The sequence below is a fragment of the Podarcis tiliguerta genome (assembly GCF_965153285.1).
Source record: "Podarcis tiliguerta genome assembly, chromosome: 10".
In the NCBI taxonomy this organism is placed as follows: Eukaryota; Metazoa; Chordata; class Lepidosauria; order Squamata; family Lacertidae; genus Podarcis; species Podarcis tiliguerta.
The window spans coordinates 45,582,359-45,605,894 of NC_139543.1; the positions used below are offsets into that span (position 1 = coordinate 45,582,359).

General features: G+C 41.0%; 1 protein-coding gene across 2 annotated transcripts in view; it reads left to right on the forward strand.

Annotated features, from left to right (window-relative positions):
* Positions 1 to 22,753, forward strand: part of TMEM184B (transmembrane protein 184B) — a 33,769-nt gene extending 11,016 nt beyond the window's left edge. Inside the window, exons 2-10 of one of the 2 annotated variants that reach the window (XM_083400809.1) lie at positions 1,274 to 1,504; positions 4,767 to 4,932; positions 9,096 to 9,186; positions 10,159 to 10,234; positions 14,471 to 14,562; positions 15,590 to 15,759; positions 16,296 to 16,490; positions 17,392 to 17,415; positions 18,503 to 22,753. In XM_083400809.1, the coding sequence (XP_083256935.1) occupies positions 1,301 to 1,504; positions 4,767 to 4,932; positions 9,096 to 9,186; positions 10,159 to 10,234; positions 14,471 to 14,562; positions 15,590 to 15,759; positions 16,296 to 16,490; positions 17,392 to 17,415; positions 18,503 to 18,744 (1,260 nt within the window). In that variant the 5' untranslated portion in view covers positions 1,274 to 1,300 and the 3' untranslated portion in view covers positions 18,745 to 22,753. The remainder of the gene's footprint in view (positions 1 to 1,273; positions 1,505 to 4,766; positions 4,933 to 9,095; positions 9,187 to 10,158; positions 10,235 to 14,470; positions 14,563 to 15,589; positions 15,760 to 16,295; positions 16,491 to 17,391; positions 17,416 to 18,502) is intronic. The other variant, XM_083400810.1, reaches the window with a different exon arrangement.
* Positions 22,754 to 23,536: the final 783 nt, after the last annotated feature.

Here is a 23,536-nt window from a genome sequence, read left to right on the forward strand (position 1 = left end):
TCAGTCTCCATTCTTTTCAAAATAGCTTTGTGTTCCCTGCAGAATGTAAAGTATTTTTACCATTGGGTATTTTTATCATATATTCAGACTGGGTGGATATTTCAGCAATGAGAATGATGTATTAAAACAAACTGAAGTAGGAATTGTTATGTAACTAGAATGGTGGCTGGCCCAGCTAGAACAATCAAAAGATCTATGTTGAAAGGGGACTCTCCACGTGCTTACCTTATTTGCTCTTTTCTTGTAAGGCCAGAGGAAAACAAAATCACATGTTGATTCTTTTTATAGTCTACTGGTCTGGTTGTGATAAATGAAAAGACTTCATATAGAAATACTTGGTTCTCCAAATTTTTTTCTGCTGTGTGTATCACTTTTGTAATTCATGCATAGTTGTGCTTCATAATGTCAGTTTAACAACTTAGATAATTTACCTATTGGCTTTTCAGTTCATCCCCCCATTTCTTAGAGACAAGAGTACTTGCTTATGATCTCATTTCCAGACTACTTGATCTTCTTCACTGCTGACACTTTGTCAGTTTTTGAATTTGTATAACGAGTGTAGCTAATGATAATGAACATTTAATCCATAAATGTTTGGATTTTTTCTGCTCAGCTGTAGAGCAGAACAGTCAGAGTCAGACGGGAGGTTTTAAGTCAGTACCAGGCTAGCATATCTATATATTGGTTGGGCACACATATACCATGTAAATCCAATACATTTCAATCAAGTATTGGTGCTTTTTACTACCTTCTGTTCTGTATGAAGTTTTTGTTTCATGGGGTGACTTGAGAGAAGAGATCACTAAATGCACAAACAGCCAACTTCTTCCTGCGGTCTCAAAACAGTCACCTTAAAATGTTGTGACCCATGTTTTTGAAAAAACTTATTGCAACTCTTTGTATAATCACTTAAGAAAGGAATAAAATTGAATGTATTAATAGAGTATCAAAAATGCACGATTATTTTAGGCAGTGTTCCAGAATTCTCTGCAATTTAAATTTAGAACTTCTTTTCACATGTCTGACCTTCTTTCTGACTGTTCAGTGACTAAAGAGTAGCTGTGTTTGATACCATAGGACCATGAGCGATTTCTCCCAAATTATTCCTGTTTACCTTTGCTACTGAAGGCCTTTACACTTGACAGAAATGTTTAGCAAAACTCTGGGATACCTGTGAGGTTTTCTGGCTATGATAGGTTGTTTCTGCTATTTTGAAACTTCTCTCTCTCTCTCTCTCTCTCTCTCTCTCTCTCTCTCTCTAATTCCTCTTTAGATCTGAAGGACCCACAACTCTGAGGACATGATGATCGTAGTGACTGGAGTCATGTCTGTGCCTGAGCTGGGCTCCCCAGCCAGCACTCCTGCTGCAGCCCCCAACTTATCCTGGATGTCTGAGGTTGGCACTCCCACTGCTGTGGAGCAACCAATATTCCTAATGACTACAGCTGCCCAGGCCATCTCAGGTTTCTTCGTGTGGACTGCTTTGCTAATTACTTGCCATCAGGTAAGCAAAATAAAATACTTACAGCATTTTGAATGGTACTTTGTAAAGGCACCTTTTCTACTGCAGCCTGAGAGAGAGAGAGAGAGAGAGAGAGAGAGATGTTAAATTTACTGTGCTGACTACAGTTAAGCTTCCTGTAGCCTTACCTGCTCTACTCTCTGCCATCATTAGATCATGTAGAGTAGATGGAGCTTGTTGCCCAAAGTGGTTACTGCTACTTCCCTTTTAAGCTACAGATCACTTTATGCAATATTATGGCCTGTAGCATATATGAGCAATCTCCAACTCCATTTGCACAATGTATACAGGTGCAGCTATGGATTAACACCATTGAACAAGCCCCCTGTAACTTGAAGGAGAGGAGAGTGCGTCTTTACTTTAGTTGTGATACAGATGTTTAGCAGGTAGAATATATGTTTGTCAGGTATTTGCTGTGGTGTGATGAGTCTGTTCTCATAGAGTAGTGAGAGTGGAAATGATGTGGCTAAAAACAGCTAGAGTATGGAGGGTGAGGGGAATGCAGGACTTTGCTGTCCCATCCCATTGTGTGTGAGACAAGCAAACCTCAGAGCTGTTCAGACAGTGCCAGCATATACATAAGGCTGCAGCTGCCAGGAAGCTGTCTACAAATTAGTCTCTTCAGCTCACAATTAAGTTCATGGTGCCCATGTCTTGCCTAACAATAAATCTAGGCAGTAACTTGTAGAAAAAGCAGGACAATGTCAAAGCTATAGAAGATCAAGCATCTTTCCTGTCAGACTGCTAATACTATGGGGTGGATTGCTGTGATAGGCCCTGGGGCCTTTATTCCAGAATCCTAAGTAGTAATTAGTCCGTCAACTTCAGAGGTATGCAGACAACACACTTCCCTCATAGTAATGCAGTTGATTGGCTTAGGAATGATGTACATTTAATTAAGTGTGTTTCATTGGGCTGGGGGCGGGAGAAGGCTATGTAATGATGATGTGCCATGATTCACGGGGTTTAATAACCCTTTGGCGTTATCTTCCAATTTCATAGCTCTGCCTGTTCTTAGCACAAGGAATAAACAGCCATTTATCATTTTAAATTTCTGCCCAAAATGTCTGTCATGATGATGAACATGCTGTACAAATGATTTCAGCGAACCTGGTTGCACGGTGAGGAGGCGGCGGCAGAGGCATTTTCCTCTCCTCCTGCCGCCAGCTTTTCTGCTGTAAGACTTGGCTGCTGTATTTCATCAGGTTGGTGGGTGACGGTACAAACCAAATTTAGCATCCTCTTTGTAATGCTGTCTAATAGTGTCCTTGTATGATGAGTAACACATGCAAACCCTACAATTTCATCAACCTGTGTTTAACACCTGTGGGTTAATGAATAGATAAGTGACTATCCATTGGAGAGCTACAGAGCATTATTGAAACTGGCTGTGTGAGATTCAAAAGGGGATTAGCTACTTTATGAATCAGAATAGCAGCTTACCTGACATTTACTTGGGCAGCAACAATGAATCTTGTTCTTCTTCTTTAGAACATTAATTGGTCATCTGCTGCATGTCTGTTGGAATAGCGTCATCTGATCTTGGCGTGTAAACAGTTGGCCCCCAGAGTGTACAAAGGGAGAGTTCTAGTCTTACAATCTGTGTTGTTATGGAATTTATGGACACAGAACGTAGTCATGAGCACTAGTGTAGATGGATTTAAAGGAGAGAAATCCATGGAGGGTGACTCTATCAAAATGCTGTTAGAATCGATAGCTAAGTGAATCCTCGCCAAATAACAGGCAACATATCAGATGTTAGGGACAAATAAGAGGGCTGATGCCTTCATGTTTTGCTTGTGAGTTTCCCCAGGATATCTTGCTGACTGGCTTCTTTTGGGAATTAGATGAACCTTTGGTCTGATGTAGCAGGACTCTTTTCTCTTAGTAGTATAACTGTTTCATACATTACAACTGTAAGGTTGACTCCGTAGATTGCTTGCATGCTTATTTATGTATCTGAAGAATTTTTATGTATCTCTTCAACTGAAAAAGGCCTCCAGAATGGCTTGCAAAGATCAATTGAGCTCTGTTACGAAGCTGACTAAAAATGCTCAATATCTTTGCACTGAATTATATATGATTGGCTGTGTAAAATTAGATTATAAGACAAAGAGCAGCTAGGGTGTTCTTTTGAAGCCAACTAATCATAATCATACAAAACTTTTCCCTCTGCAAAAGAAAAAAACCCTAGGAAATGCCTCCTTTTTTGAAGAATTTCCTGTGTTTGCACTCCTGGTGCTGCTGCTATCTGGAAACACCCTGTGGGCCAAGAAAAGCATTATTTCAAAATTACTGTTCATAACCAACATTCTAATACACTCTCCATCCAGTCTGTTTCTGGTCAGAAAAGATTTTAACTTGTAGGATAGGCAGGCTACCATATAAAACAAAACATTTTAAAGATGAGATTTGATTCATTTGCAAAACTTATTGGTGTACTCTTCTGTTATTAGAAAGCACGATAGAGTTTGTATTTGAGAGACGTCTTATATGTTTTTGCAGATTAAAGTTGTGCTTTTGGCTGGTCCTCACTTTGGTTGTCTTATATTTATAGATCCAAAAACTTTATTTTTGTGTGGGATCATGACATTACAGAAGGCTCTGCTACTGTATTGCACTGAAAACATACGAGCCATATATGTCATGTGTAGGTGCTTAAATCCGGTTTCTAAAAGTAATATATTGAAGCTGTGAAATGTAGACATCTGGATAATGAACGTGAAAGATAGCATAGGATAGCTTCAGTATTGTAGCCATTTCACAGCTTCAGCACATTACATTTAGAAACCAAATCAGTTTGTAATTAAAATAAGTAAATATCAAGTGAAAAGTATATCATTCAGATGCCTAGTACTTTAAAAAAAATAAAATTATTATTATCACTTGGATGGAAAAAATACTGTGGGACAGTTGCTTTTTATCTTACAGTAAATATAGTACAGAATGTTCATTTCATTACATTTTATAGCAATTTATATATTCATAAGCTACCTTACTTTGTAAATGAATTTTATCCCTTGTTCTTGCAGATGTAGGGTAAACATAGACCTTACAGTGCAAAAACCAAGTCAATATATCCTACTAAGCTATAAACTCAGTAAGAAAGCCTTATGAGAGCAAAAAAGTGTTTATATGTTGTGTATGGCATTGCATTCTTAAATTCCCATTATTACTCCTCTTCCTCCTTAGCTTACTTTTGTTCTAATTTGACATTATCCTGTTCACCATCTTTTTCTTCCAGATCTATATGCACCTTCGTTGCTACAGTTGCCCCAATGAGCAACGCTATATTGTCCGGATCCTCTTCATTGTGCCCATTTATGCTGTCGACTCATGGCTCAGCCTTCTTTTCTTCACCAATGACCAGTACTATGTTTACTTTGGCACAGTGCGGGATTGCTATGAAGGTAAGGTGCTGGAAGGCATGGAAACAGGCTAGAGAGAAGGTGGTGCTTTGTATGTGAGCCTGAAGGAAGTACCCGTACACAAGGGTCTTAGTTAAATATGGGGTTGTGTTCTAAATATGGAGAAGTGGCAGGAAGTCTATGGCAATGATGGAATGATAGGCCAAGCTGCTGGCTATAGATATTGCTCACTACAGCAGAAAAGGGATCTGTATATGAACTAATACATAGGGATGGAATAAATGCAATATGTTATTAGAATCTGTGGACATTCTCCCCATCATGTAAGAAGGTCCAGATGATGAAAAATAATATTGGCACAGAATTCAGAAGCCCAGATACAAGAACTCAAGAAACCATGCAAATAGGTACGACTCCTTTGGTTCTGGTGATTCACTCAATAGATCATGCCAGTAGTTTTCCATCAAAGAATAAAAGAGAATGTATGAGTGAGTTTTCTCATCAGATTACTACTAAATCAACCTGAGCAGTTGCTCTAGGATAGCCTTCACCATCTTGGGACCACCAAAAGTTTTGGACTACTGGCAGAATTCTGCAGCTGTCCAGCTACTGATCCCAGATACCTGAAAGATGCTTTCTAGGAAGCATGTGAAAAAAGACTTTTACATTCCTCTGGTTTTCATAAAAACATGTAAATACAGTTTTGTTTTGTTTTTAAATTAGGGCAGTTATGGCTTATTTAATACAATCTCCTGAAATTGTTCAGAAGGACAAATATGTAAATGATCTCATGACTAGATTTCCTGCTCCAATGCTAGAGAGCATGTGACAAATTTAAACTGATCATGGTGCATTCATTGCAGAGTTTCTTTATCTTTAACTGAAAAACAACCTTCAACAAAATTCCTATTTAAATAAGTTGAAAATATTCTTTTTCTGGTTATTTAGGTAGAACACACTGATTTGGATGAAACAAAAAAATTACCCTGCAGCACTTGCTGTACTTTAAAATGTTTTAGTCTGTGGATCTTGTGAGATATTTTTTTTTGAGCAAGCCATACTAAGAGAGTCTCCTGCTGAGTTTCATAGCCATATGAAAATATGATACTAGTGCAATATTTGCTCATGAACAACTGTGGTTGGGGGATCACTGGGCTTTTCACACCTATGACAATACATTGGGATGTGTTAACAGATGGCAGATGCACACACACACAATCCAGAGGCCATCTTTGTTTGGCCTGGCTTTCCCTTTCCTCTGCCTTTGCTGAGTGTGTATATAAAGGCGTAGCTGCGTAGCAGGAAGCCTGCTGCTCTGTGAAATTCATCTCCTAGCAACAGCTATTATCCCCTTTGCCTCGACTAGGGAGTTTGCAAACATGACAACATCTGCTCAGAGGGTCAGCCCACATTCTAAAGTTTGCCAGCTTGATGGCCTGTATGCAAATGGGTTTGGGTCCCCCTCCCTGCCTTCGTACTTTCTGTAGTTAAAACTATGTCTAGGAAAATCAGAAAACAGGAGGGGGTGGGAATCTTCTTTCATTTCAAAAGAGATTTTTCCCTTGGGAAAGTCTGCCCTTGGAAAACGTTAAAGAAAATACACAGCTGGAATCTGTGGCATTTAGTGTTTGATATTTTTTTTAGTTGGTAGTCTTATTTGAGAATTTAAATAACATCTTCAACTGGAAATGTTGGCAGTAGAGCACTAGCCAGAGACTTCAGCACAATCTTATGCATGTCTCCTTTGAAGAAAGTGCTATTTCATGTTAAATGGGATTTATTCCAAGATAAATTTGCATAGGTGTGCGTGTGCAACCTAAATGTACTTCCATGAGGAGCTTGAGGAATGTTGGAGACGCTTTTGTTCTCTTCCACCTAATTTCATCTTCTCCTAAACAAGGTCCCAGAATAGGCAGCTCCTACTATAACGAGCCTTTCCTGTATCAGAGGGCAGGGCGGAAACCTCTTGAACAGCAGTGTGCTTTTGGTTATTCCTCCCACAAAAGCACTGAACTTGTTTTGTAGACATCTGGAGATGCAGGAAGATTGTTGACTGGAGCAAGACTTCACTCTGTGTAATAAGACATGCATTATATAAGTGATTGGTTCTTATAGAATTCTGTGCACGGAATTGGGTACAAGAAGCTGTCTGGTAGTTTTTAACTGAATTAATATTTTCTGGAACCTTTTATCCAAATAAACCCTTATGACTGTGGCACTGAGTTTGGGTTGAGGATAGGCTGGCAGAATAGTGACTGGCTGGAGATCACCCGGTGAGCTTAGTTAGTGCTTCTTCTTTAACCATTGTGCCATACCAAGTTTCATTTTGGTGACCTGGAGTGGAATGGTATGCCAGTAACCATTTTTTTGGGACATGATATACCCTGTTTAGATTTTATTAACTCTTGTGTTCAACAACATGAGAGCAAGAAGCAGGCCACACTCTTCCCTAGAGTCCACATACACTGCATAGACATCTGTAAGGACCATCTCCTTACAGATGTAATTGTATGCATGAAGCCATCCTTGGGATCTGGAACAATTTGGATTCCAGATTCTAGTGAAGCCTTTGTATGTACAACTGTATGTGTGAAAGCGTTTTCCCTGCATATGTGGATGTCAAAAGAAGAGCGTGGGATGTTGGGGGGTGGGAGTACTCTGTATGGCCTTGCTGCATGCTTCTGTGCCGTTGAACATGGGAGTAAATAATACCCAAATGGAACTCTAGACAAAAAGTTAGGTTAGAATTATGATCTTTGACTTTTATCAAAGTCAAAAAGCAGTGCAGAAGGGGAAAAAAGGAATACACTTGACTTGGATCTTGAATACCACCACAGGACAACAGAAGAGCAGTTCACAAAAGGCAAGACTCTTACTCTCACCAAAGCAGAACCTTTGTAACTCGTAGTAACAAAGTAGATGTGGCACTAAATGTTTATTTAGTAACCACGCTGGGTTTTTTAAAAACCAACATTAATAGCACAGGCTTTAATTTTCAACTGGACTAGGTAATCTTAATGCCTGTGCGGTATTTGAATTGGAGACCTTCAAAGTAAAAAGGATTCCTGCTGTAGTCCTAATGAAGTCATCTCATTTCCACAAGTGCTGTTAAAATTCACAGCTGCATTGAGATTTTGAACCAGGAAGAACTCCGCTCACAGCTGTCCTAGTGTATTCTCATGGGTGAGGTTCAGCCACAGTTCGTGACATTGTAGGCAAGAAGAATCTGGTAATGATCCTCACATGAACAGAGCTTTTGAGTACCAAGCTTATCATTCAGTTTTTAAAAATGTGATTACAGAGCTGGAAACCCATTGGTTCATACTAGGGAGTGTGTGTTTGTCATTGCCTTGGTCAAGCTTAGCAGTTTGGCACCTGGTCAGTATTTGCATGTGAGACCTTCAAAGTAAACAGAAATAGCACAAGCAAGTTGCATGACTGAATTGTCATGGGAATTTCCCCATCTAGTACACCATCAATGTCCCAGAATGACACTAGGGAGCACTGTGAGTCTAGAAATGACATATAAAATGCTCTGAACAACTTCCATAGATAAGCATGGCGGAATGGCTTGCAGGTGGAATGGTAAAAAGAATATTTGTGGTCTGGAGTGGAAGCATTGCAAGTGGATTGCACTATAAGTAATTTATTGCGTAATATTCCTGTTATGTATATGAAGCAAATTATCTTGCCTGCATCCTGGCACAGCCCATCATTCCTCTCTCAACTGAGAACCTTTTGATAAATAAAAAACTATCCCCAGTGAATTGGAGCAGATTTTTTAAATAAAATAAATAAGATAAAGTACTTACAAAAATAAGTACTTCAAGATAAGATAAGATACTTACAAAAATCGTGGATAGCAGAGAATATCTTAGAAGCAGCATTCTTCCTCTCGTATAGGACAAAAGACCTCTTCTGAGGTGGTTTTGACTGTGACATATTTGTGTACATTCTAAAAACAGTGGGGTCCCCCCTTTTTTGCTGTTGTATTCATATGCAGATTTTGATTGATTCAAATAAACTCAAATAGTCGATCAATAAAAATGTCTTTAATCAAATGACAGATCTGGTAGTACATTGTGGGATTCTTTTTGAATTGCTGAGCTAGAATCACCCACCCCCCATGGTTCCTTTTAAACAACATCCTTTGAAACCCTTGGAGTATATTTAGTGATTTTTGCTGGTTTCATCTCTTTTTGCAGCTTTTGTAATCTATAACTTCCTTAGCCTCTGCTATGAGTACCTTGGCGGAGAGAGCTCCATCATGTCTGAGATTAGAGGGAAGTCCATTGAGTGAGTATGCTGTGTGTCCTATATCTATCTATCTATCTATCATCTATCTATCTATCTACCTTCTTTATCTCTTTGGTGGGAAAGACTTGAGTGCAGGCTGGCATCCATCATAGCACTTGTTCTTCCTCTGCCACTGGAAACTCTTCAGTGAGATGAGTATGCCTTAACATTGAATAAGGCCCCTTCATCTAGTTTACCAATTTCCACACCAGTCTGATTGAGACCATTTGGTCACATGTGAATTGCACTTCCAGCCTTATTTTCCTTGTTCTCCTCCAAGCTCCTTTTAGTCATACTGGCAATAGTTTTGTTGTTGCCCTAAGGCATTTCTGTCCTAATTTCAAATTAACCACAATTGTTCTTCACACAACAAGACATTGTGAAATCTGCAGTACTTGGGAAGCAACAGCACCTATTAACATCAGTGGGAGGTGGGTTGAATCTTGCAGCTGTAATTTCACATAAATGCGTGGAGAAAGCAATTTGGGAAGAAAATGTGGGGAACAAATTGTGTGCCTGCTTGTTTGCTTGTTTGTTTGTTTGCTTCCTTGCTTGTTTGTCAGTGGGTTGTTTAACTCCACTTTCTCTGAAGACTAAAAGAGATATTGTCATACCCTGAGGTGCTCTGTCTGATCCTTTTCTTTTAAAAAGTGTTTAATATTATATATCCATTCTAGACATCAGCATGAGAAAACAGTTAAACTGCTGTCAAACATCATAAATACTTATACACTTTGATAAAATAATCTTAAATGAAATCTATTTATACATTGACCACTAATCATGAAGCATATGTTGTAAATATTTTTCCACATTTATTATGCTATTTTTGTGATATACAAATGACATGAGAAAACTTGGTATACCTATTTGTACAACATTATTCTTGTTTATAAAACCCAATAACAATAATAAAGTTAAAGATGAAGTCTAATTATTTTCTGATCAGCTGTCTTGCTATCTTGCTTTTAGGTCCAGCTGTATGTATGGAACCTGTTGCTTATGGGGAAAGACGTATTCCATTGGATTTCTGAGATTTTGTAAGCAGGTATGGAAGGACCGAACTTGATTGGAGAGTTAGATGCTGCCACATGATGCTTCTCTCCATAGGATTATTCGGAAGTAGAATCTGCAGGGACTCCCTTAAACTAGTTTTAGGACACTGCTGAAAGTGTGAGTGAGGATGTCAGTTAAGATGAGTATGTGCCCCCTGCCACCCCCCACCCTTTGCTTGTTCTCTTTAATTTATCTATACAGAACACACAAATCACTTCTAGGTCTGTCAGTTCTGCCAACCTTTTGAAAACTGGAGACAGAAGTAAAGAAGAATTTAGTTCCACTTAGCCTTGTAGCCTTGGGGAAGTTTTGTGTGAGCTATGGAACAGGAAACATTGAACTGAAATCTCACTTGCCCTTCTTACGTAACTTGCCACTTCACTTTTCAGCCAAGGCCCAGCTCTGCAGTAAAAGAACCTGTATGAGTTTAAAAATATTTAGAGAGAATTGTTTCAGTAACAACAAGAATGCTAGCATCAAAGAAAGTATCAGTAGCTAGCTGCATTATTGACTCTGCTGCAATGTCAGTTTAACTGGGAGTGTAGAAAGTATACATGGTTTGTTCACATCTCGTAACTTTTACTACATTATTAATTTGGGCTATTTCAACCACGTTGCATTGCTCTGTCATGGATATACCTGTTTATCTGACCTTGTGATCTGTAGTGTCTCGTTCTTTATATGGTTTTATATACCTCAGGTATGTACCCATCACTTTTGGTGTAACTGAAGCCCTTTCTGCCTCACATCCATGTAAATCGGCACCAGCACATTGTGAGCTATGCGCTGATTGTCTTCTCCCACTATTCCCCCCCTGGCAGATTTATCCCATTTTTATAAAACTTCATTTGAGAGCAAAGGCAGCGTTAACACCTAAAGCACATTGTCACCCAGATGCAATAGAAAAAACTCATCTGTACAAATATTGATAACCTCTTTTTAAAAAAAATGGTAAGGGAGATTGTGAGTGAAGACTGGTGTACAGTTGTGTTATTGTGACACAAATGGCAAGCTATAGAAGAAAACTCAGTAAAAGGCATAGGGAGAATATAACCTTAGGGTCAGATTAGAAAAAGCTGGTGAATGTTCCTTCAGTTCATGCTGAGTCTAGAAATAGTTGAGTGTAGAAAAAGAGGTGATGTGGCCAAGGGTTCAAATTTGGCTTGTGTGAGGGAACATTGTGTGATCTAATGCTTTTGGAAGTGGGGGTGTGACTCTGATACTACTTGGGTTATTTTTAGTCTGTGTATGGTGTTAGGCAACGAGCAACTTTTTTTTTTGTTTGCATCAAGACGTGTAAATATCTGACTCAGTTGTCCTGATAATTTGTTTGTACCTCATGATGATCATTAGTTGCAACAGGTTCTTGTATGTGATTAAATGTCACATGCTCCTCATATGAGTCCTCCTACTTGGGTCTTGCAGAGGAAGCAGTCAAGGATGAGCCACAACTCTTCACCAAGGGAACCTCTCCCAGTTTAATTGTAGAGAATAAATTACCTGATATGCTCTGTGTAAACTGTCGGGAGGAAGTGAAAATGGTTCTTGATACATTTTGACTACACAATCCTATTGATAAAGTTTCTCTTTCCCCTCCCCTTTCCTTAATAGTAGTGGTGCAGTAGGACTCACAGAAGACAGATCTTCTCTCAAGACACTACTGTTTCTCGGGTCCATCTATTCCGCATGGAAATTTGGCATCAGAATGAATGTCCATTACCAAAGAATAGTTCATTCCCACAAGAATAGTCCAGGGCCTCTTCCTTGAATTTTTAGCTAGCTAAATACATACATACATACATACATACGTACATACATACATACAGGTAAAGGTAAAGGTACCCCTGCCCACATACATACATACATAAATAATCTAGTCTTGTTTACCCATGGAGATGCAAGGGGGAAATGTGCAGGCAGTGTATTCTCTCTTGCTTAATAAGAAGTAAAGCTTCTCCTCCCAGAAGCCTGGCCAGTGAATGCTAATGCATTGTGCTACCTGACAACCTCTTGGATACTTGCTATTTTCAATTTCATTTTATTTTTAGTGTGAATTCCTATTTTTATTAAAATTATATTATAGATCAAATAATGTTTTAAATGGAAGCAGTACAAAATATATTAAGCAGAGCACGGTCTAGATACATGGTTGTTGACTGCCTGCATTTTAGATTTTGAAGGATTTGTAAATGGTGTCTCTGCTACCGCCATCATATTTCTGGCTACAGGCCTGGGATTGGGAGTGTATGGTGAAAATATGTTAACTTTGGAACTTCATTTAGCATGAGCAATTTCACTGTCGCCGTTAGAGTGCTTGTGTATGTACAGCAGTATGTCCTTGAGAGATCCAAGAGCAAGTGTTTTGGATTTTTTTTTTGTCCATATTTACAACCCAGGAGGCTCTGTCTTCTGAATGCTGTGGAGGTAATAATAAAGAAGTGTATTGGGATTGCTAATATTTTCTGTGAGCTGCCCTGAGACTTCGGGGTATAGGGCAGTATATAAATTCAATCATCATCATCTGCACAACATAATGTTTCTCTGAAAATTGCAGTTGAAACAACAGGGCTGACTGGATCAGAGAACACTTTCTCCCCTTCTCCCCAATCTTCCACCCCAGTGAAGAAGGAGCTACATCTCCTACTCCTAGCATTCTGTTTGCCTGGGGCAAATGTGACATTCTCAGGCCACTGGACAGGAGCTTAAATGTGTCTGAGATATGATTCAGAAGAGGTCTAGTGCCATACCACATTTTGATGATTTGTTTGTCCTCCCCTAGACTTCTGCCCAGTGACAGAGTAACTGTCTGGGTCACATCACCCACATGCTGTCCCTGTAATGTCTTAACACTTTCTTCACCAGGAAGTGTCTAAAAATAAAAGTTTGTGGGATTGGGCTGCAGGAAAATGATTAAACAACCCCCAGAATGGAGAAGAGGAAGCTTAGAAGCAAGTTTAACGATTAGCTTGACCTTTTCCAGTTCACATCATGGCAGTGACTCATCAACTGGATTGTGCTGGGATTTTTTAATCTCATTGAAGTTTTATGGTCACCACCCAAGAGCATCTTATCACAAGCAATCTTTCCCCCTCTTTTGGCTTTCTCTTTCATATGACTGCAAGGCTGGTTCTTCCTGCTTGAGTGCTTTCTACAAAGCAGGAGATTCCTGCTGAAATCCCAGAATCTTCCACTAGCTTTTCCTCCTCTGAACATGATGCCTAGCTCACAATCTGTCTATGAAAGCAAATGTGCCATTTCCTTTGCCAAAGAGGGAGCTTCAATTATACATTTATTTATTTAGAGATTTCTATTCCATATTTTTAGTACCTATAATACTGTTCCGGGTGGCTTACAAAAGTATAAAATCACAATCATGCAAAACAATGAATATATGCTTAAAATACAGTAGGTTGTATCTAACATACTCAGAGTAGACCCATTGAAATCAGTGGACTTTACTAACTTAAGTACACTGATTTCAATGGATGTACTCTTGAGTAGGACTTAATTGGGCACAGCCCAGTAAAAATACATTAAAATGCTACAATAAAAATGTAACAAAGGCACAGACTGCAAAATACACACACACACACACACACACACACACACACCAGCAGATACTTAGGGGAAAGTCTCTTGGAATTAAAAAATGCCTTTACTGACCCACCAGAGATAGGGTCACCACATTTCTTGGGCTGTGTGCCACAATATTGCTGCAGCCACTGAGGTGACCCCCACTCTTGTTTACCATTATCCATGGCTTCACCCTGAGTCCCTCTCACTCCCAACCAGGAGCATGTATGTCTTGTCTGGATTGTGCTTCGATATGCTTAGGTGTCCTACAGTTTATTACCACTTTCAGGCCTCAGTTCAGAACCCCAACAGCTTCCTTAGTATTACACAAAAAGGAGAAATAAAAGTTGTGTCCAGTCTGCATACAGATGTCCATTCACCCAGCCTTTGGTTGGGTGGCCTCTTGGACAGCTTTTAGACACAGAAGAAACCATGTTTAAACATGTTTTTACTCTGAACATGGCTAATCAATGAACAGATTATCATCTCTGTTCAAGAAGCAGAATGACAGTCATAATTCCAAGTTGAAAGTGCTGCTTTTTTTGGTCAGTTAGATGAATGGGACTGACTGGTTAGAGATCAAAGCCTGAAGGTTGTGGTTATTTGTTCTTCTCAATACCCATCTTGCCTTCCTCCTACTTTTACTCTTTTCCAGGCCACTTTGCAGTTCTGTGTGGTAAAACCCCTCATGGCAATTATTACAGTCATCCTCCAGGCATTTGGCAAGTACCAGGATGGGGACTTCGAGTAAGTAAATAGTTTATTTCTAAATTATAGAGTTTTCTTTGTCACGAAACACTTATCTGACAGTCCTATGAGGGACTAGGAATCTAACTGAAAAGGAAGGACTTACCTATCATAAGAACTGGGAGAATGCAGTAATGTCATGGCTGCAAAAAGGTGGATTGATTTGGCTTCAGAACCTCGAAATCAGAGTCTATAAAGTTCCCAGGGTAAACCTTGAGCTAGTTGCTTTGGGCCACCATCACAGAATTGCTGTGAGTATAAATTCAAAATATATGGTATGCTGCCACAAAACACTGGAGGGGGAAGTTGGAAACAAAATACAAATAAGGGCCTATTAACATGGCCCCCATAGGGACGCGGGTGGCGCTGTGGGTAAAAGCCTCAGCGCCTAGGGCTTGCCGATCGAAAGGTTGGCGGTTCGAATCCCCGCGGCAGGGTGCGCTCCCGTTGCTCGGTCCCAGCGCCTGCCAACCTAGCAGTTCGAAAGCACCCCCGGGGGCAAGTAGATAAATAGGGACCGCTTACTAGCGGGAAGGTAAACGGCGTTCCGTGTGCGGCTCTGGCTCACCAGAGCAGCGATGTCACGCTGGCCACATGACCTGGAAGTGTCTCCGGACAGCGCTGGCCCCCGGCCTCTTGAGTGAGATGGGCGCACAACCCTAGAGTCTGTCAAGACTGGCCCGTACGGGCAGGGGTACCTTTACCTTTACCTTTTTAACATGGCCCCCTGACTTCTGCAGTCACAGGAAAAGCTTTGGTAAAGCATGTGCATGTTGATTCCCACAAATGTGCCGGCTTGCATACATTTTCCCTGTAACTACCATGTTTTCTCAATGTAGAAAAGCTCTGTATGTTGTATGAAATGAAGGTTGCTGTAATTGGTTGTAATGGTAGTATAATCTCCCTGTTGGCATTGGGTCATTGTTTAGTGATGGAGCTGGGAGCAGGGAGAAGTCTTTATAGCACTGCATGAGCTAAGAAACACTGTATGTGAGAAACTGAGCATTCATCTTTTCTTCCCTTACAGTGTCACCAATGGGTATCTCTATGTGACGATAATTTACAATATTTCTGTCAGCCTGGCCCTCTATGCCCTCTTCCTCTTTTACTTTGCCACACGTGAACTACTCAGTCCCTACAGCCCTGTCCTGAAATTCTTCATGGTCAAGTCTGTCATTTTCCTGTCATTCTGGCAAGGTGAGACAAGCACACATGCCTTTAATCCACAAGTAGATTTAACTGGGAATGCCTGAGAGACAATTAAAACCTAGTCACACGTGACACATTTTTCTTCTATTTGGTTTAGGATTCTTTTCATCAGTGTTGCCTTTTCGCTGTAGGTGAAATGCAGATTCTGCCTTGTACGAGAAATGAAAATTATTTATATTGTGTATTCTGAAATACCCATACTTAGCCATTCTCCTTTTGTCTTAAACTATTACACTGTTAGTTAGGCAAGTGTCCTCTGTGTAGACTTGTTATTATAATTTGGATGGGCAATTTGTAACCTGTTTTTCAACAAATATTCTCCAAACAGATTACCGTAAGAAAGAAAAATACAAACAAAATCTGAGTAAAATAATAAAATGTTGCAGCAAAGAAAGATTAAAACAAGGAGGTGGCAACAGAGGGCTTCTTATCTACACTGATCTCTGGGCCTTTTTGCAGTACATTGTTCTGTAGAGTGTTCTGAGGTTCCCTTAAGTCTTACAATTTGATTCTGTTTTGTTCAGGGATGCTGTTGGCCATTCTGGAGAGGTGTGGTGCAATCCCTAAGATCAACTCAGCCAATGTATCTGTGGGTAAGGGGACCGTGGCTGCTGGCTACCAGGATTTCATCATCTGCGTGGAAATGTTCTTTGCAGCCATTGCTCTGCGCCATGCGTTCACACACAAGGTCTATGCAGACAAGCGTCTTGATGCGCAAGGTATGGAGGCAGGGTACTTACTGCTGGGCCTGTGGTGAAGGGAGATTTCCCAGCTGAGCTTGTTCACAGTTTAAATCCCTCAGCTGGGCAACTGAACACCTTTTTCCCATCTGCCACATTTGCACACTGGTTGTCTCCTGATTTGGTTTTCATTTTCCCTAGCTGTACAGGCTGAAAGATGATCATCTGTTGATTTATGGGAATTATGGGAGACACTCCCTTGAGAGTCCATCCTGTGGCTATACAGGAACTCCCCTGCATTTATTATGAGCTTCCCTGCACGCAAGAATAGAAGTAATTTCTGCATTAAAAGTTTTCCTTTTGGAAATAATGGTTTTAGAACACAGGAGGCTGGCTTATGCCAAGTCAGATTATTCTTCTACCTAGCTCAGTGCTGTCTACAGTGACTGGCAGCAGCTCTCCAGCGTTTGAGTTTGTGGTCTTTCCCAGCCCTATCTAGAGGGATTGAATCTGGGACCTTCTGCACACAAAGTCTCTGTTTATGTTCCTATACATTTCCCTTCCTCTTAATGCTAAAATTTGGGATGGCGAGCCATTTCTTAGCTATGGTAAACAATGTTCACTGTATCAGTTCTGTCTGTCTGGACTAGGGGAAGGGGACTAGGTCCAGAGCATAGTTGAGATGGAATAGACTAGGAAACCCACTTGTAGATATTTGGCAGGGGGGGAAGCAAGTAGCAGAGTTTTACAGTCTCCTCTAAAATCTTGTATTTAATAGTAATTGTACTTGGTTTGCTATAGAGATGAATATTGTGGTGATTTCCTGGTGGAGAGCCTGAGAATAACATGCCTTTTCAGACTGTTGTTTCCCATATCTTCCTCTCTTGTTTTTCCCCCTCTTTCCTCTTTCCCTTGCTTTGGGCTCTGGTGTCTGGCGCAGCTGTTCCATCATATGGGCCATATGGTAGGTGACATGCTCTCTCTTCATTTGTTTCTCTGTCTCTGTCTCTTTGTTGAGACGCTATTTGCTACTGTGACTCTTTTCACCTCCCTGCATTATCTGTCTTGTGTGCATACCATTAGGTATAACAAATGCACGTATGTGTACTTCAGGAGAAGCATGAATGAAAGGGGAGGTGGCTTTGAAGTTTTTGTCTCAGCTTCTCTGGTTACTAAAGAGCCAAGTTGCTTTTAAAGCAGAAGGGACTTGCCTCTTCAGCAGAGGGAAATTGCTGTGATAGAAACTTTAAAGAAGCCTCCAGCTGCACATGAGGGTCTCAAGTGTGTGGGGTGGGGTGGGGGGGTTATTTGACTCATTGTCTTCAGTCTGTTGACTAGGCCATTAGTATACTTGTGTTTTGTCCCCCATCTACCCCCACCCTGCTAAAAGAAAAGTTATCCACAATACATTGTCCAAACTGTATGTTTTCTAGTAATTTAAAAGTAAAAATATTGGCGTAAGTAGGTACCAGTTACAATCAGATTGCTTGCTGGGACAGAGTTAGTAACATCTGGAAGCAGCTTCTGCGCTGGTATGTGGTGTATGCAATGGCTCATCTTCTCCATTCCCTACACTAAAGTGTGACTTCCACTTTGATCTGACTTCCATCTTTGCTTCCTATTGCCGGCAGAAGCTGAACATCTACTTTGGACATGAGTCCCTATTTCCCTTTCTCTTGCTATCTTTCTCCTACCCTTGTTTCAGGCCAAGAGCTGCTCAAGCCACTTAGTATATGTTACCTTTCCTCCTGAGTGGATTTTCTGTCCCTCTAGTTATACCTTTCTGTTGTGTAGCCTTTCCTGATCCTTGAAAGCAGCCCATTGCAGCCTAGGTGATGATCTCTTGCTCCTGCTGCCTCCCCAAAGTTGCCACCATGTTGTGTGTCACTCATTTTGCTTTAGCATGCCTCCAGGCTGGTGTAACCAGTCCGTTAACTGCCCAAAGTTGCACCACAAGGAGCTTTTGCTTACATTAATGGGATATTTGGGGGTGGGGGTGGGGAGAGGAAGACTTCTATCCTCAGTCATTCTTAATTTCTCTCTCTCTTTAGGCCGCTGTGCCCCTATGAAGAGCATCTCTAGCAGCCTTAAGGAGACCATGAACCCCCATGACATTGTGCAGGATGCCATCCACAATTTCTCCCCTGCCTACCAGCAGTACACTCAGCAGTCAACCCTAGAACATGGACCACCTCGGCGTAATGGCAGTCACACGATCTCACACTCCCACAGCAGCTCTGGTGCTCGTGACAATGAGAAGACCCTACTCCTGAGCTCAGATGATGAGTTCTAAGCAGATGATGAAGCATGGCCCAGCCTGGAACTTTCCCTTTATTTATTGAACCAGAAACACAGGTCATATCCCTTTTTTAATATGGTGCTCAAGTCAGGAATGGGCACTTCTTGTTGCCAATTGTGAGCATGGACCATTGTGACTAATGCAGGTGGTTTGGACTGTCTTTTCCTAGTTTCTTCTTGAAAGGCTTAACTTGGAGCAGATATCACTTAATAAGGAACACTAAATACACCTGGCATAGAATACAACAAAGATCTGGGACCACACTTTCTGTATGCTGGGTTTCTGCTGTTGTTCATGGGGAAGGCAGATGGAAGAAGGGTCAGACAAGGGAAGCTTGAAAAAATAAGGCTGTATCTTTACCCATTTACCTAAGTTGTCTCAAATATGGCTGGCTGAAAGTAGCAGAAACAATCCCCTCCCCCAAACTGCACTACTAAAATGCACTTCTAGACACCTGTTAGACCTAATTTGGTATATAGGTTGAACCCTGTCTCTAACTGTTGTCCCAGTATTAACTTTTGAACAACTTTTGGCTTGTGACCAGAATTCCCTTAGGCACAGTATATTCCATAGTAATACAGTCACATTTATGTTCTGCCTCTGCTAATGATCAGCATTGGGTGCTTCAGAAGGGATTGGTTTTCTGCTTTAGAGTAGGAGAAGTATGATAGAGGGAAAAGAAGAAAAACACCTTCTGGATTGGAACAGTAAGCCTAAGTGAAATATGCTTGTTGAGGCGGAAGGTAGCTTTTCTGATGGGTTCCTTGCCCAACACTTGAAGAGAATACAATGCATTTTCTGAAAATTGGATTTGCCCCATCTTTGGAAACATTTTTGCTAGAAGCTAATGCCCACCGTTCAGAGAGTCACACACAATTGTTCAGGACATTGGATAAGGATGTACATTCCAGTCAGGTGGTTGAGTCAAGCTGCACATCCTCCTCCATTGTGGGTGGGGGACCACACTGGCTGATTCTCGAGTGGGCGCTTGGGAACCACCTGTTGGGTGATGTCTAGTTGCACTCACTTGAAGAGGCAGAACACATCATTCTTTTCATTCTCTTTTGTAACTTCTCTTGTGGAGGAGTAGTTCTGCAACTCCTAATACTAAAATGTCTTTATCACATCTATCCTCCTCCTTAGGCATTTACATCCTGGTGTGTTTTAAAATTCCAGAACATGTGTTGTAAATTACCAGTTCTTCTTGCTGTCATCAATATTTTACTTTTGTTAATAGTTAATTTTAAGTGCCAGTGGGATAGAGCTTGCCTGGGATGGTGAGCATTCCACCTTCTCTTCCCTTGCTTTTGTACCGGACTGGCTGCAGTTTCGCCAGCAGATGTAAACATATCTGTGATGCGCATTTGTTACCTTGCCATTACATTCCCTTCAGTCCACGTGATTTAAAAAATGCATTGGTTTTCTATTAACCTCTCTAGGCCTGGCCTGTACTTGCACAAGTTCACTAAGTGAGAATCACAAGGCCCCTTTTACAAGCTGAAAAGCCTATCAGTCACTGAATTTACCAGACCCCTTGGTTTGCTTGATGATTTAAAGCTGGAAAGAGCAATAGAATTAATTGCAGTGTGTTGTACTTCTCTACTGCCGTTGTGGTTAATTGTGCCTGCATTAATACTGCCCGCAAAAAAAGGGGAATAACATTAGACTTCTTCCTTTCCTGACACCTCTCTCGATTCCTCTTCCCCATTCACTACCAGTAAGGCTTGTTCTGGTCTACGCTGCTATATGTGTCTCTCCCACAGCTTGCTGTGGTTAATGGACACCTGCTCTTTTACGGTGATTTTAACCCCTCCTGTGAAGAGTCTTGAAATGAGGATCTCTGGGGTTTGACTCTTTTGTTCCTTTTCTCTGTGCCTTAATATTCTCTCTCACCCATGCATCACATCATAGTTAATGCAGAGCTCAAGGACAGCAGCAGCATCCTTCATCCAAGCTGTGCTTGGTTAGACAAGGGTGTTTGTGTGGGGCTAGGCAGGTTTTCTAAAACTTGTGGTTACTCTTCTTGGAGGAAGAGGGACGGTTGTGCTGCTGCGGTTTGCACTCTCACACTGCATATTCCAGAAGAAACCGGACAGGAGGTGGGATGCTGGAGCACAACAGCTCCATTCATATCCCCTGCTTGAAATAGCCTGAGGGATTGATGAAGGAAGTAGAAGAGAAGATATTTAAAAGCAACGTGTTTCTGTAAATAAAAAAACCATCCCTCTCTTTGCAGTTAGACGTGTGCAATATATTATTGTGGGTTGGCTTTTAAAATCCTGTTGCTGCTTTAAAAGGAACCCTCAGACCCACATAGCTGTTCTTTGTAACTGGCACTCCAATTACTAAGCCGTAGCAGTGAGTTGTGCCACCGTAGCTGAAGCATGCTCGTAAGCCCTCGTTCTGACCCTCTTTTGAGCTAGATGTAGCCAGTTGTTGAGCTGCTGTGAGCCGCCTTTTCAGAACTGAAACAGGAGAGGGCTCTGGTTCCTCCCCTTTCCAGTGCAGCACAACCACACTTTCACAGTGATGCAGCTCTTATTGCAAAAAGACTAATGGGCTGCTCTTGTACCAGTTGTGGATTTGGCGTCAGGTCCCTGCACCAGAAAATAGTTGTCCCTTTGTGCCTGCAGTAGGACTTCTTCATCCAGAAGTATGACATACCTCCTCATGAAACAGAATGGATTTCAAAGAGCCCTTTGAAATGACCTTTAACCCTTTTTTGTTTTGCTGTTTTTTACTTCTAATTTTGGAGAAGGAGATAATAGTTTACTCTTGCCTGTTTTTATGGGACTCGTTTACTTCCCAACTCTCCAACCACTTCCAACACACATTTACACATATTTGTAACGAATCTTCACGGCCAGTTCCCTTTTTGTATGGGTTGGGTGAAGGATGTGGCTGAAGTCTGTGCTGCTGACTTGCCGGTATTTCCGTGTTGGGGAAAATTCTATATTTTTAAAAAATAATTTTTAACATAAGCTATATATAAATACATATTGTGCATAGAAGTTGGTTATGCTTGGAGCTTCTTATGAGTAGCAGTTTCAGGTAGCTATGTACAAGGTCTGGTAATAGCAAAAGGTCTCAGGCTATGTGGCTTTTTTCAAAGTGGAGACATGGAAAGGCATCAGTGCTAAGCTGTTAATAGAGGGAAGGTGTTTTTGCTCTCCCACAAGACTGGAAAGGGATAGGCCCAAAGAACTTGACCCTCAGTGCAGCAGTGATCCTGCATTCCCATCAGGGCAGGGGTAGCCAACATAACCCTCTCCAGATGTTGCTGGACTACAGCTCCAGCCAGCATGGCCAATGGTCAAGGATGATTGAGAGTCCAGCAACATCTTTTGGGGGGACCAGTAGCAGTTGGCAGAGTGGGGCTGTGCTACTTACCTGACCTCCTATTTACTGGGAGGGGGAAGGACGAGGCAGGAGTGAGGTCAGCACAGTGCAAACACACCAGTGGAGACAATCTGGTGCTTCTGCCGGTGCATTTGCACCATGCTGATCTTGTTGCTGCCTTATCCCTCCTGCTACCTCCCAATAAACTGCAGCTATTCCAAAGCTGGCAGGTCAGGACAGCCCTGCGACACCAACTACTGCTGCTGTAAGCTGCTGTGTTGGGTAGGCCCTTGATTAGGGATTCTTAGAGGCTAGTCATTTAATATGCATTCATATACATCAACCCCACCAGAATACTCTTAAGCGCTGCTCCCTTCCTTGCCTTCTCTTTCCTCCCCCAACCTTGTTTTTTTACCAAGTAACATACCCTCTGGAATTTTGTTTTTACTATTTTTCCATGTAGCTTAGTTATTTGTATATAAATGACTGGGGAAATATACGCTGTATGATAAGACAGAGTTACCTAGTTTTGTACCTATTGTGTAATAACTGATGTGAGCTCAGAGACAAGATATTGTCTCTGTTTTGATCTTTGTGATGTTATACTGCTCTGCGGAAAAAAGCAAATACGACAAATAAAAATATAGAGATAATCTAGATTGTACTTAATGTGTCTCTGGTTACTGATTTATGGATATTCTCCGCTTCACTTCTCATAGTCTAGAATTCTCTGCTTTAAAATAAAATACATTTAATGTATAATTCTGTATTTTGCACATGTTCCAGTTACATATTTTGATGGGTGGAATAAGAATTACATGGAGCATAGAGAGCAAAAACTGGGGACCATAGAATGGGTAGGTGCCCATAGCCATGAATTCAATTTCCATCTCACACAGCTATTCCCGCAACAGTGTTCTCATTTGTTAGAGGTAAGTATGAAAATGCCCACACAGTGTGGAGCACTGAAGCCTAAATTACTACAATGGAACCAGGACATGGAAACTTTTCAGTACAAACTCAAATTGACATCTCTCTCTCTGGCATAGCACTCTGCTCACCCTTTGTCTATTCTCTTGTGGGTGTCATCTTTCAACATCCAAGTCACAAGGAGCATAGGTAACAATCTTTATCTCCTTTCCTATTCTAGGAAATTGTATTTCTCCATTCCACACACTCCCACATTTCTCTTGGGCCTGAGACAGAGGCTGATCTTATCATTATTTCTAGCGGTGGAAATAATTGCTTAGGAGGTTGCTGTGGCTATGTAATATCAGTGGCAAGTAACACTGGCTCAAATGAACATTAGCGATAGAGCTACTGGTTTAGCACAATTGTCTTGGAGAGTAGAATTGTAACTTGGCATGTATCCATTTTGTAGGCTTGAACTACTGCCCATTGTGTACTTTGATATGTCTAATGTCTGAAGTAGTTTTCTTGTTGGAAG